Genomic DNA, 17521 nt, shown 5'->3' on the forward strand with positions numbered 1-17521 from the left:
TTATTTTCTGCTTTTGGGTCTTCTTTATGATAAATCTGACCATGTAGCCTTTGCAGAGTCTCAGCTGGTTAATCTAAAGCAGGGGCAAAGAACAGCGTACTGTGCTGATTTTTGGAAATGGTGTACTGCATCTGGTTGGAATTATCCGGCCTTTAGATGTCAGTTCAGACTAGGATTATCTGACGCTATTAAAGATGTCCTAGTGAGCTATCCATCACCTGACTCATTAGAACAGGCTATGAGTCTATGACTTTAGCAGTACGACTTGACAGACGTTTGAGAGAGAGAAGTCGTGAATGGTCTGTTTCTTCTGTCTCTCACTCTCCTTCCTCCATGTTTTCCTATTTTCCTACCTCTCATGCCTCTTCTGAGGAACCCATGAGAGAAGATCCATTCGGAGAAAAACAACTCATGTTTCTTTTGTGGAGAGAAGGGACATCGGATCCAGAATTGCCTCAAATGCCAGTAGCCGGGAAATGCCAGCACCTTAGTGACAATCGGGGAGGTCATTTGGGCGCACAGGTATCTCTGAAATTGTCTTCTAAACTTTTGTTGCCATTTCAAATATTTTTTCTTGAATAAATTGTATTTGGTAAAGCGTTTGTTGATTCAGGGTCTATGCTAATTTTGTTGATCTGAATTTTATTAAGTCTTGGAATTTTCCCTTGAAATTGTTGGAAAGTCCCATCCCCATTGCTGGAGTCGATTACATACCTTTTGTCTGGGGGTTGTGTCTGTTCTTCCACTCCAGAGGGGGGATTACTGGTGGGTTCTCTGCATTTTGAAATAAATCACATTTTTGGTTCTTGAAAATTTGTCGGTAAATGTGATTTTGGGATTACCTTGATTAAGAAAACATAATCCTGTCTTTGACTGGGAAATTCATCAAGTGGGGGTCTGAATGTATAAATAAATGCATTCTTACATGCGTTGCAACTCTCGTTGTGGCCCAAAGTAATCTACCCGAATTTATTTCAGATTTTTGTGATGTTTTTTCTGAGGAGGCCTCCTCTGCTTTGCCCCCACACTGACATTATGACTGTGCTATTGAACTTGTACTTGATGTCAAGTATCCTAAGGGGCGAATTTATAATTTGTCTGGTCCTGAAAGAGACGCTATGAAGGATTATATTCAGTCAAGTTTGCAAAAGGGTCATATTCGTCCTTCTGTATCTCCTATGGGAGCAGGGTTCTTCTTTGTGGCAAAGAAATACAGAGGGTTGAGGCCTTGTATTCATTACCGGGGTCTGAACAAGATTACAGTCAGAAATCAATATCCATTGAATCTTATTCCAGATTTGTTTAATCAAATACAGGGGGCATGTTGGTTCTCTAAACCGGACCTTCGAGGGGCTTATATCGTAATCAGAATTAAGGAAGGTCATGAATAGAAAACTGCTTTTAACCCCTGAACCTCCTGAGCGGTTATCCCGAGCGTGACTCGGGGTTAAATTTCCCTGCTAGGATCGGTAACCCCGAGTCACGCTCGGGGTAGAATTGCAGAGTTCCCGGCTGGGCTGCACGATATATCGCAAAAGCAATGCGATATAGCGATGCGCCCCCCCGGGAAAACATGCGATTATCTGCTCTGGTCGGCTCCCGTTGCGGGGGCCGGCCAGAGCAGGTAAAGAAAAATACTAAAAGTCAGTGTTTTCCTACCAGGGGGCCTCCAGCTGTTGCAAAACTACAACTCTCAGGATGCCCAAACAGCCAAAGGCTGTCCGGGCATGCTGGGAGTAGTAGTTTCACAACAGCTGGAGGCCCCCTGGTAGAAAAACACTGAGATAAGTGTAAAAGGAAGAAGTAGTAAAATAAAAAAACCTTTTGCTCACCTAGTCCCGGTCCCTGCAGATGCCGTTCCCCTCCGTGCGGTCCGGGGTGTCCTCTCTTCACTATTCATCTTCTAGGACCTTTCACTTTTCAGCCAATCACAGGCCGCAGTGGTGTAAAGCCTGTGATTGGCTGAAGGGGAAAGGACTTGTTCTGCAGCAAATACACTAGGTTTGAAATCTGCCGGCAAATCTAGTGTATGTTACTGCAGGACAAGAAGGTGACAAGGGGGGATGAATGTGACAAAGGGGGGAATGTGACAGGGGGGGAATGTGACAGGGGGGGAATGTGACAGGGGGGGAATGTGACAAGGGGGGAATGTGACTGGGGGGGGAATGTGACAGGGGGGATGTGACAGGGGGGGATGTGACAGGGGGGGAGGGGAATGTGACATGAAGGGGGGATGTGACAGGGGGGGAGGGGAATGTGACACGAAGGGGGGATGTGACAGGGGGGGAGGGGAATGTGACATGAAGGGGGGATGTGACAAGGGGGGGGGGTGACAGGGGGAGGGGAATGTAACATGAAGGGGGAGAATGTGACAAGGGGGGGAATGTGACAAGGGGGGGAATGTGACAAGGGGGGAGAATGTGACAAGGAGGGGGGAGAATGTGACAAGGAGGGGGGAGAATGTGACAAGGAGGGGGGAGAATGTGACAAGGAGGGGGGAGAATGTGACGGGGGATGTGACAAGGGAGAGGGGAATGTGACAAGGGAGAGGGGGAATGTGACGGGGGAGATGTGAAATGGGCAGAGGGAGATGTGAAATTCAGTTAAAAAAAATTGTACCGCTTTTGGTACACATTTCCAGACAGAATCATACCGCCAGGGAGGTTAAGGACCCAGGGCGTACAGGTACGTCCTGACGTTCTGGGGCTTAAGGACCCAGGGCGTACAGGTACGTCCTTAGGAGTTCTGGTCCCCGCTGTAGGCAGGGACCGGATCTGGATGCCTGCTGAAATCATTCAGCAGGCATCTTGTGCAAACCCCTGGGGGGGGTCCTGAGACCCCCCATGACGGTGATTGCAGCAAATCGCACAGGATTGGTGACAATTCCGGGTCGATCAGGTCCCCCGTTGACCCAGAAAAATAGGGTGATAGTGCCATCTGAGACGGCACCTATCACCTTTTAGCAGCAGGAGTGAGGTGGCACTGGCACGGTAACGGCCAACGAATCAGGACTCCTGATGTGGGGGTGTCCCTAACGGCACCCGCTCCACCCCTATTCTGGAGGGTGAGAGTGGGTGTCGGGAGTCCTCACCTTGACCTGGGGCCCCCGATCCCCGGCATTGGCAGCGGGATCGGGGCCCCAGGAGCGGAGACAGCTGCGGCGGCAGGCAGACACAAAAGAGCATGCTGGGAATTGTTGTTATGCAACAGCAGAAGGCACACCTACAACTCCCAGCATGCCCTTTGGAGGTTTGTGCATGCTGGGGGTTGTAGTTATGCAACAGCTGGAGGCACATTTTTTCTATTAAAAAGTGTGCCTCCAGTTGTAGCATAACTACAACCGCCAGCATGCACAAACTACCAAATGGCATATTGGGAGTTGCATTAGTGCCTCCAGCTGTTGCATAACTACAAGTCCCAGCATGCCCTTCGGCTGTAAGTGCATGCTGAGAGTTGTAGCTTTGCATCAGCTGAAAGCACACTAGTTGCGAAACACAGGGTTTGTTACCTAACTCAGTGTTTTGCAACCAGTGTGCCTCCAGCTGTTGAAAACTACAACTCCCAGCATGCACTGAAAGACCTTACATGCTGTGAGTTGTAGTTTTGCAACAGCTGGAGGCACACTGGCTGTGAGTTAAATGGGCACTGTCAGATAAAAAAAACTTTTTATATTTTGTAAAGCATGCAAAACCAATAGGTTTTGCAATTGCTTTCATTAGAACATTTTCAGTATTTCATACTGAAAAAGCCAGTCAAACAACTGCCCCCCCTGCCTGCTTGGACACATACTAGTCCTGCTGTGTCCATGCATCATCACCTATGTCATGGACCCACTCCCTTGATTGACAGATGTGAGCGCAGGGCTCACAGCTGGAGGAAAAATCCTCCCACTGTAAGCTTGCGTCCTGCTACTATCAGTGAGGACAAGCTGGGAGTTGTAGTTTTGCTAATGCTAGGGGAGATGTGAGCAGACAGCATACTGAGGGAGTGGGCGGAGACCTGCACAATGAGGCCACACCCCCTCCCTTTGAGAGGAATTCAGACTAGTGAGCTAAATTAAAAGTGTAATAAAAAAATTAATAAAGGTGATAGACACATAAAAATTAGATGTACATGGTCAGGATTAGGTACTGAGTGATATATAAAAAAAAAAGTTTTTTGTTGGATCTGACGGGTACGCTTTAAGTAACAAACTCTGTGTTTTGCAACCAGTGTGCCTCCAGCTGTTGCATAACTACAACACCCAGCATGCATGGACAGCCAAAGGGCATGCTGGGAGTTGTAGTTTTGCAGCAGCTGGAGGTTTGCCCCCATGTGAATGTACATTCATATGGGCGGGAGTTTACAGCGAGTTTCTCACTGCAAGTTTTTTTCTGCTGCAGCTCAAACTCCCAGCGGGAAATTTGCTGTGAACCCCTGCCTGTGTGAATGTACCCTAAAAACACTACACTACACCTACATAAATTAAAAAGTAAAACACATATACCCTTACACAGCCCCCCCCCCCCCCAATAAAAATGAAAAGCGTCTGGTACGGCACTGTTTCCAAAACAGAGCCTCCAGCTGTTGCAGAACAACAACTCCCAGTATTGCCGAACAGCCATGGACTGTCCTGGCATTCTGGGAGTTTTGCAGCAGCTGGAGGCACCCTGTTTGGGAAACACTGCCGTAGGGTAATTTTAGTATCGGAGGCAAGTGTCATTCTTGCATCTGGGTCCGTCCCTATGCAAATCCCTAATTTAGGTCTCAAATGCGCATGGTGCTCTCTCACTTCGGAGCCCTGTTGTATTTCAAGGCAACAGTTTAGGGCCACATATGGGGTATTTCCGTACTCGGGAGAAATTGCCTAACAAATTTTGGTGGGCTTTTTCCCCTTTTACCCCTTATGAAAAGGTAAAGTTGTGGTCTACTCCAGCATGTTAGTCCTTTGGATAGGGGATAAGATGTCTAGGGGTGGAGTACCCCTTTAAAACCCACAAAGAAAGCTACACTCCATTCTTAGTAAATAAGGGCCTATATGTATATGATCAGGATTAGGTACTGAGTAACATATAACAGTTTTTTTTTGTGTGTGTGTGTGATCTGACACGAACACTTTAAGGGTTGTCTGAGTTCAGTTCTGCAGAACCATGGGGTTGGGGAGGTTATAGGTGTTGCAGCCATAATGCATGCACAATATATTTATCAACTGTGCTACACTAAAGCACAACTCCACTTGCCTTAGAATAACATTACACTGGGTTTCACGCTGGATACAGACAGCTACAAGCTGCAGACAGCACCAGGAGCCGGGAAAAAGGTGTCTTATACAAGTGGAGTCGAGCTTTAGTACTTGCAAAAGTCTAGACGATCCAATGAATAGTCTTTGATAATATTGTCATAGATTGTCTGCCATGTGAAATACCTGTGAGTTCTCTTCGGGTTCTGTTGGGAAAGATATCACTGTACATATCTTCTATGAACTGTGGGATCGTCTGAGTAAAGAAGGATAAATCCATGTTGTTACGCAAGAATTCCTCTGCCTTGCGCAGCAAATTTAGGAGGATCTGGAGATAGGACCGTAGCTCTGCAATAATTCCAAACAATTACTCCAGTTGCCATTCATGTGATACAATATCCAACAAAAAGCCTTCACATTTATGCTGTACTCACTTCTCTCAGATACTAACACACTCAATGAATGGTTTTATTTCAGCCCAGGGAAACTGTCAGCTGCAACAGCTGTCCTAAGAAGGAACTCAGCCCTTTTTATACGGTCTTGAAATGAATATTTATAGCCTATATTAGCCTTATATTTTTAGTTAGTGTCTTGTAACTGGGATATCTTAAATTATTCAGAATGGTTGCTATTTTCATGCACAGTAACTCTGCTGACTACAGGATCTTACTCACATATATTACAGGTGTAAACGATCTATAAAGTAACAACTGAACTCAAGGAATAATATAGGCCACTTGAACACGTCACCATTTTTCTCACTTAATATATTTGTAAAGATGCTATTGACAAAACATTTTCACCAAATATTGGTAACAACTCAAGTAATACATACATACAAAGAAACAAACACAAATAAGCCCATAAATTAAGTTATGTACAGTATAATAATATGAAATGACACAGAAAAACATTGAACATGCTTAATGATATTTATTTAATCCTTTGTACAAAAGGCTTTGTTGGTAATGACATCTTCAAGAAAATCTGTCAACAGTGACATTGATGATAACCATCCTCACTGGGTGACTGGGCTATAGTGTGGGTGACCAGGAATCCAAAGAGGGGTCACTTACTATAATCAGTGCTGTGGTTCCCGAAATATTGGCTGGTGAAGTTCCCCTTCTGAATTCAGGGAGTCGAGCGCAGGAGGCCGGCTGGCCGCCCCTGCTTTTTTCTGTCTTCTCAATCAGCCGTCCCCTTAGTTAGCATATTAATATTCTGCGACTCCATGTCCTAGTTGTCACGATGCCGGCTGGCAGGAGGTGGATCCTCTGTGCCAGAGAGGGATTGGCGTGGACCGTGCTAGTGGACCGGTTCTAAGTCACTACTGGTTTTCACCAGAGCCCGCCGCAAAGCGGGATGGACTTGCTGCGGCGGTAGTGACCAGGTCGTATCCACTAGCAACGGCTCAACCTCTCTGGCTGCTGAAGATAGGCGCGGTACAAGGGAGTAGACAGAAGCAAGGTCGGACGTAGCAGAAGGTCGGGGGCAGGCGGCAAGGTTCGTAGTCAGGGTGGATAGCAGAAGTACTGGTACACAGGCTTTTGGACACACAAAACGCTTTCACTGGCACAAGGCAACAAGATCCGGCAAGGGAGTGCATGGGAGGAGGTCAGATAAAGGCAGGGAGCAGATGGAAGCCAATTAAGCTAATTGGGCCAGGCACCAATCATTGGTGCACTGGCCCTTTAAGTCTCAGGGAGCTGGCGCGTGCGCGCCCTAGAGAGCGGAGCCGCGCGCGCCAGCACATGACAGCAGGGGACGGGAACGGGTAAGTGACCTGGGATGCGATTCGCGAGCGGGCGCGTCCCGCTGTGCGAATCGCATCCCCAACGGCCATGACAGTGCAGCGCTCCCGGTCAGCGGGACTGACCGGGGAGCTGCAGGGAGAAAGACGCCGTGAGCGCTCCGGGGAGGAGAGGGGACCCGGAGCGCTAGGCGTAACAGTACCCCCCCCCTTAGGTCTCCCCTTTTTTTTGTCCGGTGACTGCCTCCCCTGGGATGAGGACACCGGGAAGGAATGGATGGTTTCCTCAATGGCAGGCAGTACAGCAGGAGTGGGAATGGGGAGGGAGGGCAGAGGGCGAGGCCTGGCACGGGGCAGTGTGACACCAGGACGAGGGCCATGAGGAGGCACCGAGGCTTGCCTGAGTGGACTGGGAGGGGGGGAGAGGCATTTTCTGTGGCAGGCAGAGTCCCTAACGACCTTAGGGGGACCGGATACAGGAGGAACCACAGGGTCACGGCAGGGAGTACTGGGAACCGGTTTAAGGCAGTCCTTGGAACAAGAGGGACCCCAACTCTTGATCTTCCCAGTGGACCAGTCCAGGGTTGGGGAATGGTGTAGAAGCCAGGGTAGTCCAAGGAGAATTTCGGAAGTGCAATTGGGAAGGACCAAAAATTCAATTTTCTCGTGATGAGGTCCGATGCACATTAGGAGGGGCTCCGTGCGGTAACGCACGGTGCAATCCAACCTGGCTCCGTTGACCGCGGAAATGTGGAGTGGCTTGACAAGACGGGTCACCGGAATGCGGAATTTATTCACCAAGGACTCCCGAATAAAATTCCCAGAGGCACCAGAATCCAGGCAGGCCACGGCTGAGAGGGAAGAGCTGGCTGAAGTAGAAATCCGTACAGGCACCGTGAGACGTGGAGAAGCCGACTTAGCATCAAGAGACGCCACACCCACGAGAGCTGGGTGCGAGCGTGCGTTTCCCAGACGTGGAGGACGGATAGGGCAATCCACCAAAAAATGTTCGGTACTGGCACAGTACAGACAAAGATTATCTTCCTTACGGCGATTCCTCTCTTCCAGGGTCAGGCGAGACCAATCCACTTGCATGGCTTCCTCGGCGGGAGGCCTAGGCGCAGATTGCAGTGGAGACTGTGGGAGAGGTGTCCAGAGATCTAAGTCTTTTTCCTGGCGGAGCTCTTGATGTCTCTCAGAAAAACGCATGTCAATGCGAGTGGCTAGATGAATGAGTTCATGCAGGTTAGCAGGAGTTTCTCGTGCGGCCAGAACATCTTTAATGTTGCTGGATAGGCCTTTTTTAAAGGTCGCGCAGAGGGCCTCATTATTCCAGGATAGTTCAGAAGCAAGAGTACGGAATTGTATGGCGTACTCGCCAACGGAAGAATTACCCTGGACCAGGTTCAGCAGGGCAGTCTCAGCAGAAGAGGCTCGGGCAGGTTCCTCAAAGACACTTCGAATTTCCGAGAAGAAGGAGTGTACAGAGGCAGTGACGGGGTCATTGCGGTCCCAGAGCGGTGTGGCCCATGACAGGGCTTTTCCAGACAGAAGGCTGACTACGAAAGCCACCTTAGACCTTTCAGTAGGAAACTGATCCGACATCATCTCCAAATGCAGGGAACATTGCGAAAGAAAGCCACGGCAAAACTTAGAGTCCCCATTAAATTTGTCCGGCAAGGACAGGCGGAGGCTAGGAGTGGCCACTCGCTGCGGAAGAGGTGCAGGAGCTGGCGGAGGAGATGGTTGCTGCTGCTGTAGCTGAGACTGAATCTGCTGTAGCTGCGACTGGAGTTGCTGAGTCATGGTGGTCAAGTACGACAGCTGGTGATCTTGTTGGGCAATCTGTCGGGCTTGCTGGGCGACCAGTGTGGGGAGGTCGGCGACAACAGGCAGAGGAACTTCAGCGGGATTCATGGCCGGATCTACTGTCACGATGCCGGCTGGCAGGAGGTGGATCCTCTGTGCCAGAGAGGGATTGGCGTGGACCGTGCTAGTGGACCGGTTCTAAGTCACTACTGGTTTTCACCAGAGCCCGCCGCAAAGCGGGATGGACTTGCTGCGGCGGTAGTGACCAGGTCGTATCCACTAGCAACGGCTCAACCTCTCTGGCTGCTGAAGATAGGCGCGGTACAAGGGAGTAGACAGAAGCAAGGTCGGACGTAGCAGAAGGTCGGGGGCAGGCGGCAAGGTTCGTAGTCAGGGTGGATAGCAGAAGTACTGGTACACAGGCTTTTGGACACACAAAACGCTTTCACTGGCACAAGGCAACAAGATCCGGCAAGGGAGTGCATGGGAGGAGGTCAGATAAAGGCAGGGAGCAGATGGAAGCCAATTAAGCTAATTGGGCCAGGCACCAATCATTGGTGCACTGGCCCTTTAAGTCTCAGGGAGCTGGCGCGTGCGCGCCCTAGAGAGCGGAGCCGCGCGCACCAGCACATGACAGCAGGGGACGGGAACGGGTAAGTGACCTGGGATGCGATTCGCGAGCGGGCGCGTCCCGCTGTGCGAATCGCATCCCCAACGGCCATGACAGTGCAGCGCTCCCGGTCAGCGGGACTGACCGGGGAGCTGCAGGGAGAAAGACGCCGTGAGCGCTCCGGGGAGGAGCGGGGACCCGGAGCGCTAGGCGTAACACTAGTGATGTGTAGTCGCATGTCACGTGAGAGCTGCACTCTGTCGGTAAAGCGCATGCGCCGGCAGCTCTACAGCTCTCACATGACTACAGCTCTCACATGACTGCTTTCAGCAGTCAGAGCTCAGGACATGAGAGCTGTATGTAAACTGCGGGTTTAGTGTGGGGGATCAGGGTGACAGTTTTCCTTTAAATGGGTACTCCGCCCCTGGCATCTTATCCCCTATCCATAGGATAGGGGATAAGATGTTAGATCACCGCGGTACCGCTGCTGGGGACCCCGGGGATCGCCGCTGCGGCACCCCGCCATCATTACTGCACAGAGCGAGTTCGCTCTGTGCGTAATGACGGGCGATACAGGGGCCAGAGCAGCGTGACTTCATGGCTCCGCTCCTCATGACATCACGGCCCGTCCCCTTAATGCAAGTCTATGGCAGGGGGCGTGGCGGTCCCCATAGACTTGTATTGACGGGGGCGGGCCGTGACATCACGAGGGGCGGAGCCGTGGCAGTAATGATAGCGGGGTGCTGCAGCAGCGATCCCCGGGGTCCCCAGCAGTGGGACCCCGGTGATCTGACATCTTATCCCCTATCCTTTGGATAGGGGATAAGATGTCTAGGGGAGGAGTACCCCTTTAATAGTGGTTCCTGCATGTCACCCAGTCAGAGGCGCATGTGTTTGCTTTGGGGATTTTCCCCTACTCTGGACAGTTCTTAAAATGAACAGAGATGTCAGCAGAGAGCACTGTGCTCGTGATTCAGCAGAGAGCTCTGTGTTGCAAAAAGAAAATAATTTCCTCTGTAGTATTCAGCAGCTAATAAGTACTGGAAGGATTGAGATTTTTTTAATAGAAGTAATTTACAAATCTGTTTAACTTTCTGGCACCAGTTAATTTTAAAAAAAAGTTTTCCACCAGAATACCCCTTTAAATTCTTGTTTTGCATTTTTGTTCATCTTCTAAGGGCCACCATTTTTTTTGGTTTTTACATAGAAGGATACCAATTGAGACCAAAAAAAGTTTAATACTCTGAAAAATGTTTTTTTTTTTTTTTATCGAAAAAAAAAAAATGCTTTACGATATTATGACCCCTATAACTTTTTCATATCTGCTGTGCTGTTTGAAAGCTAATTTTTGTAGTTTATAGTCATATCATTTCGGAGTAGATGGGACTTTTTTATATATTTTTTTAATTCTATTTGTCATGTGAGGTTACAAAAAGATCTGTTTTTATTTTTATATGTAACCACAGCAATTCCAGTAATGTAAATATTTTGGGAGTTTGCATTATTTTATTAAAAAAATGGGATAATTTAGTATCAAACATAGAAATTTATTGAAGAAGATATAAGGTAGCTTACAAAGCAATCGAACATCCCCGATTGGAGATACTGTACAGGGATATACAACAAGCAACTAGCAGTATAACCAAATCGTGAAACAGGGAAATAAATGGATGGGGGGGGGGGAGGGTAATCCACAGAGAGAAGCTCGGGGGAAGACATAGGCACTTCAGGTAAAATACACAGAACACCAGAAAAAAGAAAATAAGTCCCCTTAACAGAGTCAGATAATAAGAAACGTCGGCAGTATGTGGAGAGTCTAGCTAGGGTTGCAAGACCTTGCGAAATAAATCAATGGAGTATTCACGCATCGCGAATATTTCTTTTAGAAACCATAATATTATTTACTTGGGGAAAAAGGGGAATTACATTTTTTATTGAAGAGGTTTATTACATTTTTAATCTTTCTTTACTTGAAAAAGTAGATGACACCATCTAATTAAAGGAATACTGCAGTCATAGACACTTATCCCCTATCCACAGGGGATAAATCACTTTGATACCCCTCCCCCCCCCACCCCGCGAGATCTCCCGTATGGGGACCCATCATTACCGCGGCTCTGCGCCGCTATTGCGCGTGTCGTCAATCTTACTGAGGTCGACGACAGGCCCCCTCCATATAGCTCTCTTGGAGAGGCGGGGATGCACGAATGCTGCATCTCCACCTCTTTCATGGAGATACCTGGAGGGGCGTGTTGGCCGCAGTGCCACACTGCGGCAAACACGCCTCCTGCATGGGAGAGCCACGGCAGAGCCAGGGCCCCATACAGGAGATCGCAGGGTTCCCAGCGTTCGGACCCCCTGCGATCAGACACTTATCCCCTGTCCTGCACATAAGGGATAAGTGTCTATGGCGGCAGATCTCCTTTAATCCTTTAGAAGGAATCTGGCTGCCTTGGTAACTGGTCGACACTCCATGATTGTTTTTGGGGATGCTGATCAGAACTCTCACAGAGGAAGCATCTGTCAAATATCCATCTTGATGCTGCTGTTGCTATTGTATCTAGACGGTTAAATGAATGGCATGGAGCTTGGTATGTTAACTGCACATATATGCAAGCATCGCCAAGAGGCTAAGAATCAGAAACACCTTCCTAGTACTATTTTTTGGGGCCCCATTTTGCCTTTAGAAGTGCCTTTATTCTTTGTGGCATACTTTTTACAGTCTACTGGAAACATCCCTAAGAGATTTTGGTTCATAAGATTTGTTGGCTGCACATCCATGATGTGGATTTTCCATTCTACCACATTACTAAGGTCCCCTATTGGATTGAGATCAGGTAAGGCCACTGGAGTACAGTGAACTCATTATCATGTTCAATAAACTAGTTTGATATGGTGCATTAAGTAGTTATCAGAAGATGGGTACACTGTGGTCATAAAGGGATGTACACGGTGAGCAACAATATTCAGGCAGACGGTCGCATTTAAATAATGCTCAATTGGTACTTAGGTGCCAAAAGAGAGCCAAGAAAATGTCCGCCACACCATTACTACCACCACCACCAGCCTGAACCATTGATACAAGACAGGATAGACCCATGCTTTCATGTTGTTTATGCCAAATTCTGACCCTGCCATCTGAATGTCGCAGCTGGAGTCGGGACTCTCCAAACCAGGCAATACTCTTCCAGTCTTCCATTGTCCAATTTTAGTGAGCCTGTGTGAATTGTATCCTCAGTTACCTATTCTTAGCTGACAGGAGTGGCGTCCGAGGTTTGAAATGTTGTGTGTTTAGAGATGGTATTCTGCATACCATGCTTGTAACGAGTGGTTATTTGAGTTATTGTTGCCTTTCTGTCATATTAAACCAGTCTGCCTATTCTCCTCTGACATCAACAAGATATTTTCTTCCACACAACTACCACTCATTGGATATTTCTCCTTTTTTGACCATTCTATATAGACCCTAGAGATGATTTTGCATAAAAATCCCAATAGATCAGCAGTTTCTGAAATACTTAGACCAGCCCATCTGACACCAACAACCATGCCCCAAACATCAGCAAGTTGTCTTGACCATGTCTACATGCCTAAATGCCTTTCTGCCATATAATTGGCTGATTAGCCATTTGTGTAAACAAGCAATTGAGCAGATGTAGCTTTTAAAGTGACCAGTACGTGTATATAAATATATATCTCTTGGGCTATGTTCACATATACTGTATCTCTTAGGTTATGTTCACACATTGTATTTTGTGCACAAGTTTATAAAGTTATGGATGTATTTTTTTTATATCTGTAAAAATAAGTGACATTTAACTTTATATTATTTATTTTTTATTTTTACAGATGCCAAAAATATATCAGTATTTTTATCTACTGTGTGCACAAAATACACTGCATGAACATGGTCTCATCCTGATGCAGGTCTTAAAGGGGTACTCCCATGGAAAACTTTTTTTTTAAATCAACTGGTGCCAGAAAGTTAAACAGATTTGTAAATCACTTCTATTAAAAAATCTTAATCCTTCCAGTACTTTTTAGGGGCTGTATACTAAAGAGAAATCCAAAAAAGAAATGCATTTCCTGTGATGTCATGACCATTTTAGGAACTGTCCAGAGCAGCATATGTTTGCTATGGGGATATTCTCCTGTTCTGGACAGTTCCTAAAATGGACAGCAGAGGTCAGCAGAGAGAACTGTGGTCATGACATCAGAGGAAATGAATTCCTTTTTTGGATTTCTCTTTAGTATACTGCCCCTAAAAAGTACTGGAAGGATTAAGATTTGTTAATAGAAGTGATTTACAAATCCGTTTAATTTTCTGGCACCAGTTGATTTAAAAAAAAAAAAAAAGTTTTCCATGGGAGTACCCCTTTAAAGGGGTACTACACTGGAAAACATTTTCTTTTAAATCAACTGGTCCCAGAAAGTTTAACAGATTTGCAAATGACTTCTATAAAAAAAAAAAAATCCCAATACTTCCAGTACATATCAGCTGCTGTATAATACACAGGAAGTTCTTTTCTTTTTGAATTTCCTTTCTCCCTGACCACAGAGCTCTCTACTGACACCTCTATCCACGTCAGGAACTGTCCAGAGAAAAAGAGGTTTGCTATGGGGATTTGCTCCTGCTCTGGACAGTTCCTGACATGGACAGAGGTGTCAGCAGAGAGCACTTGTGGTCAGGCAGAAAGGAAATTCAAAAAGAAAAGAACTTCCTGTGTATTATACAGCAGCTGAAAAGTACTGGAAGGATTGGGATTTTTTTAATAGAAGTAATTTACAAATCTGTTTAACTTTCTGGCACCAGTTGATTTAAAAGAAAATGTTTTCCAGTGGAGTATCCCTTTAAACGTTACAGCCCTATAACTGAAGAATATGTTAAAGGACTTGGAAAATCTAAAGGTTTGGAAAATCTGTTTTCAAATATCCTGTTAAGGAATTCACAGAAAGGCCTTCTGTTCATAAACTTGATCTATTATCCACAACAGTGAGTAGTTACAAAGAGTATTTCTTTTTCTCCGGAGGATTTAGCTTTATCACATCCATGTATTACTTTGTCAGTCCGTTATTTCAATGAGAATAATGTAATTCTTGATTTCTCCTGTGGTGGAGCTAGAGGGAAGCTAAATACTTTCTGTCAGATTTCTCCCCAGATTATACATAATAGGAAATTCAATGAAGGTAGTCCCTTTCTTTAACAGATACCCAAGTGACTTTTTGCTTTAAAACTTTTTAGTAGTTTAAAGGACAATGAAAACTTTTCATTGATCTTTGTAGAGATAAGTGGGTAAAGATCACTTTATAGTGATAGAGCATTTATTAACAAGATACTTAGCTCAACATAAGATAAGGGGATCCAATTTTCATAAGGACTCACCACATCGTCTCTGTTTTTGCTTACACTTCTCCTCTGCCAAACGAGAACAAGCCCCAGGACTGAGGGGAGCTGGACAGGACTGTTTGTAGAAGGAACACAGGGGGCTTAGTTCTGACTTTGGTTTATTTTGCTGAGTATCTGTCATTTCTCTCAACTCGAAACATGAAGGCTCTCGACCTGGAGTTGATTCTGTTAAATGAAAAATAATGTTTTTTCACAAATATATTATGTATATTGCATACATAGATTTATTTTTTCCTGTTTCCATTTTAGGTTTGGACAGGTACGCCAATATGTATATTACAGATATTAAACATATTGTTCATGTTGCTGTCGATATGTTGATCAGACATAAACTTCTATGACCAGGTAGTCGAGTGCAATGCCCTGGCTTATATCTTATCATTTCAGTGGGCCTCAGAAGTGAGATTGGTGTGTGTTTAACAACAATGTTGTTTATTAATGACAATAACACTTTAAAGTTTGTTTAGTCGAGTGGCAGGTAGTAAGCAACTTGTATTGCGAGGGTTAGTTAAAAGTGTTTAGTTAGTGTTGGAGAAGCAGGGTTTTTTGTTTTTATGCCAATGTAAATACAGCTGTATTTTGTTTTGGAGACTAAACAGCAAGAGAAGCCCTGCATTTAAACGGTGTCACTATCTCAGACCGCTGTTTACTGCCATTTGCCTATCTTTACCGAGCCAAATTTCCAAACCCTCACATTGTATGGCGGCTATTATATATCTTAAGATATGCAAACTGCACCTGTACGGACATAAGTAACCAATGTAACATGCAGGTTAACATTTATTTTTGTCACAGCAACATACACCAAGATCTGACAAGAGGCATGGTGGAGGGTGTACTTCTCTCCCCAATAATGCACTTTCCATGTCATTCCTCCATTATCCTCACTCTCATTTGCCTCATTTGAGGTGCACACCCTCAGACTCTTTCACCCATTTTCTCTTAAAATATCAGTCATTTATCAACCCATGCCTCACCTCAAATGTTTCTTGATCATTTTGCTACCTGTCTCCCTAGTTTTCTATCTTCAGAAACCCCTACAGTCATCATGGGTGATTTATATCCCCATTGACTCCCCAATCTCCTCATCTGCCTCTTGACTTTTATCTCTTACTTCTGCCTTTGGCCATTCACAGTTTAGTGACTCTCCCACACACAAGGATGGGACAACACTGGACTTGGTCTTCTCTAGATTTTGCTCTGTCTCTAACTTCACTAACTCTCCTTACAAGCTCTCTGACCACAACCATCAAACACTCTTATCCTCTTCCGGACACTCCAACTTCATACACTTACAGAAACCTACATGCCATTAACACAAATAAACTTACAGAAACTACAGTTCTCTAAAATGTGATATCTCAAACCCTCTGAGTTATACCCAACATGCACAGTTTTAAACGCGAGCTAAAGACATCTCTCTTTAAACAGGCCTAATACATTTCCCAATGTTTCCCACCTTCTATCACTTTGCCCCCTTTTGAGATCTCTGGGTCTTGGAGACATCAAAAGTGCTATATTCAGCAGTCTTCCTCTATGCTCTCTGCACTTTATACATTCAAAATATACATTCCCTATTTGTAACATCCCCTATTTATAAAACATGGGTAGTCCATTGTATCAATAAAGCACTTTCTGCTTTTGGTCTCAACCCCATTCCTCATAGACTGTAAGCTCTCGCAAGCAGGGCCCTCCCTTCTACTATTTGAATATTTAGTTTGTAATATTGTAACATGTCTGATACTTTATTTATACCATTAAAATTGTAAAGTGCTGTAAAATCTGTTTGCACTAAATAATAATAATAATAATTACTATTATTATTTTATTATATGGAAACAGCACTTGCTAATATTCAGAATCATTACATTAGAACTTTTCATGTATTTTACATATCCTTACTTTTCATCTGGTTGTTGATCCAGTCAATGAAAGAGGTTACTCTAGTGTAAACTCCAGGCTTTTCTCTCTCCCCGCAGCCGTCACCCCATGAGGTAATGCCATATATTGCATATTGCTTAGTGGAAGGATCTGGGCAAGTCAGCGGTCCTCCGGAGTCTCCCTGTTTGAGGAGAAGGACAGGGACACATTTATAAAGCTATTTCACCTATGTATTGTACTATTTTACTTTTTTTGAAAAGAAGATACCTGGCAAGAGTCTATGCCCCCATTGAGGTAGCCAGCACAGAGCATGGTGTTGGTCAACATGTCCTTCCCTAAGGCACTCCTGCAGGATTCTTGATTCAAAACCGGGACACGAGCTTCCATTATAACATCTGACAAGGGGCCATCTTTTTCATAATTCAACAGAAGAAAAGTACATTAAATGACAAGTCTTATAGAATAGTAAATATGATATCAACATACTGTGCACGGCTGAGAAAGAAAGCAGTTTTTATAATATAGACAAATTAGACAAGTGCCAAGGGCGGCAAAGCCTAGTGAGCATATGGCACAATGAACATACAGACATTTCCATGTTTAACATTATTGTTTGGTAAAGGCTTTATATTGCATGTTTAGACAGAGTACAGTATATAACGTATAAAGCAAGATTCTGCAGTATTGCTTGAAACTTTTATTATTGTTATAAGAATTTCATATGACAAGTTATGGTAGCATTCAATTTCTAGTGATGACATTCCACAAGTTACATTACTATGGGCAAAATCCATTCAAAATGGCCTTTTGATACATCATAGATACATCTAAGAGGATCTCACATTG

The 17521-nt window shown here is 45.3% G+C and overlaps 1 protein-coding gene across 1 annotated transcript in view; it reads right to left on the reverse strand.

Moving 5' to 3' along the window:
* Nucleotides 1-17521, reverse strand: part of PRSS56 (serine protease 56) — a 109970-nt gene that overhangs the window by 19568 nt on the left and 72881 nt on the right. The window contains exons 8-11 of the mRNA XM_056565525.1: nucleotides 16943-17085; nucleotides 16697-16856; nucleotides 14771-14959; nucleotides 5405-5566 (exon numbers count right to left, since the gene is read on the reverse strand). Coding sequence (XP_056421500.1) covers nucleotides 5405-5566; nucleotides 14771-14959; nucleotides 16697-16856; nucleotides 16943-17085 — 654 coding nt within the window. The remainder of the gene's footprint in view (nucleotides 1-5404; nucleotides 5567-14770; nucleotides 14960-16696; nucleotides 16857-16942; nucleotides 17086-17521) is intronic.

This window comes from Hyla sarda, chromosome 3 (assembly GCF_029499605.1).
Source record: "Hyla sarda isolate aHylSar1 chromosome 3, aHylSar1.hap1, whole genome shotgun sequence".
In the NCBI taxonomy this organism is placed as follows: Eukaryota; Metazoa; Chordata; class Amphibia; order Anura; family Hylidae; genus Hyla; species Hyla sarda.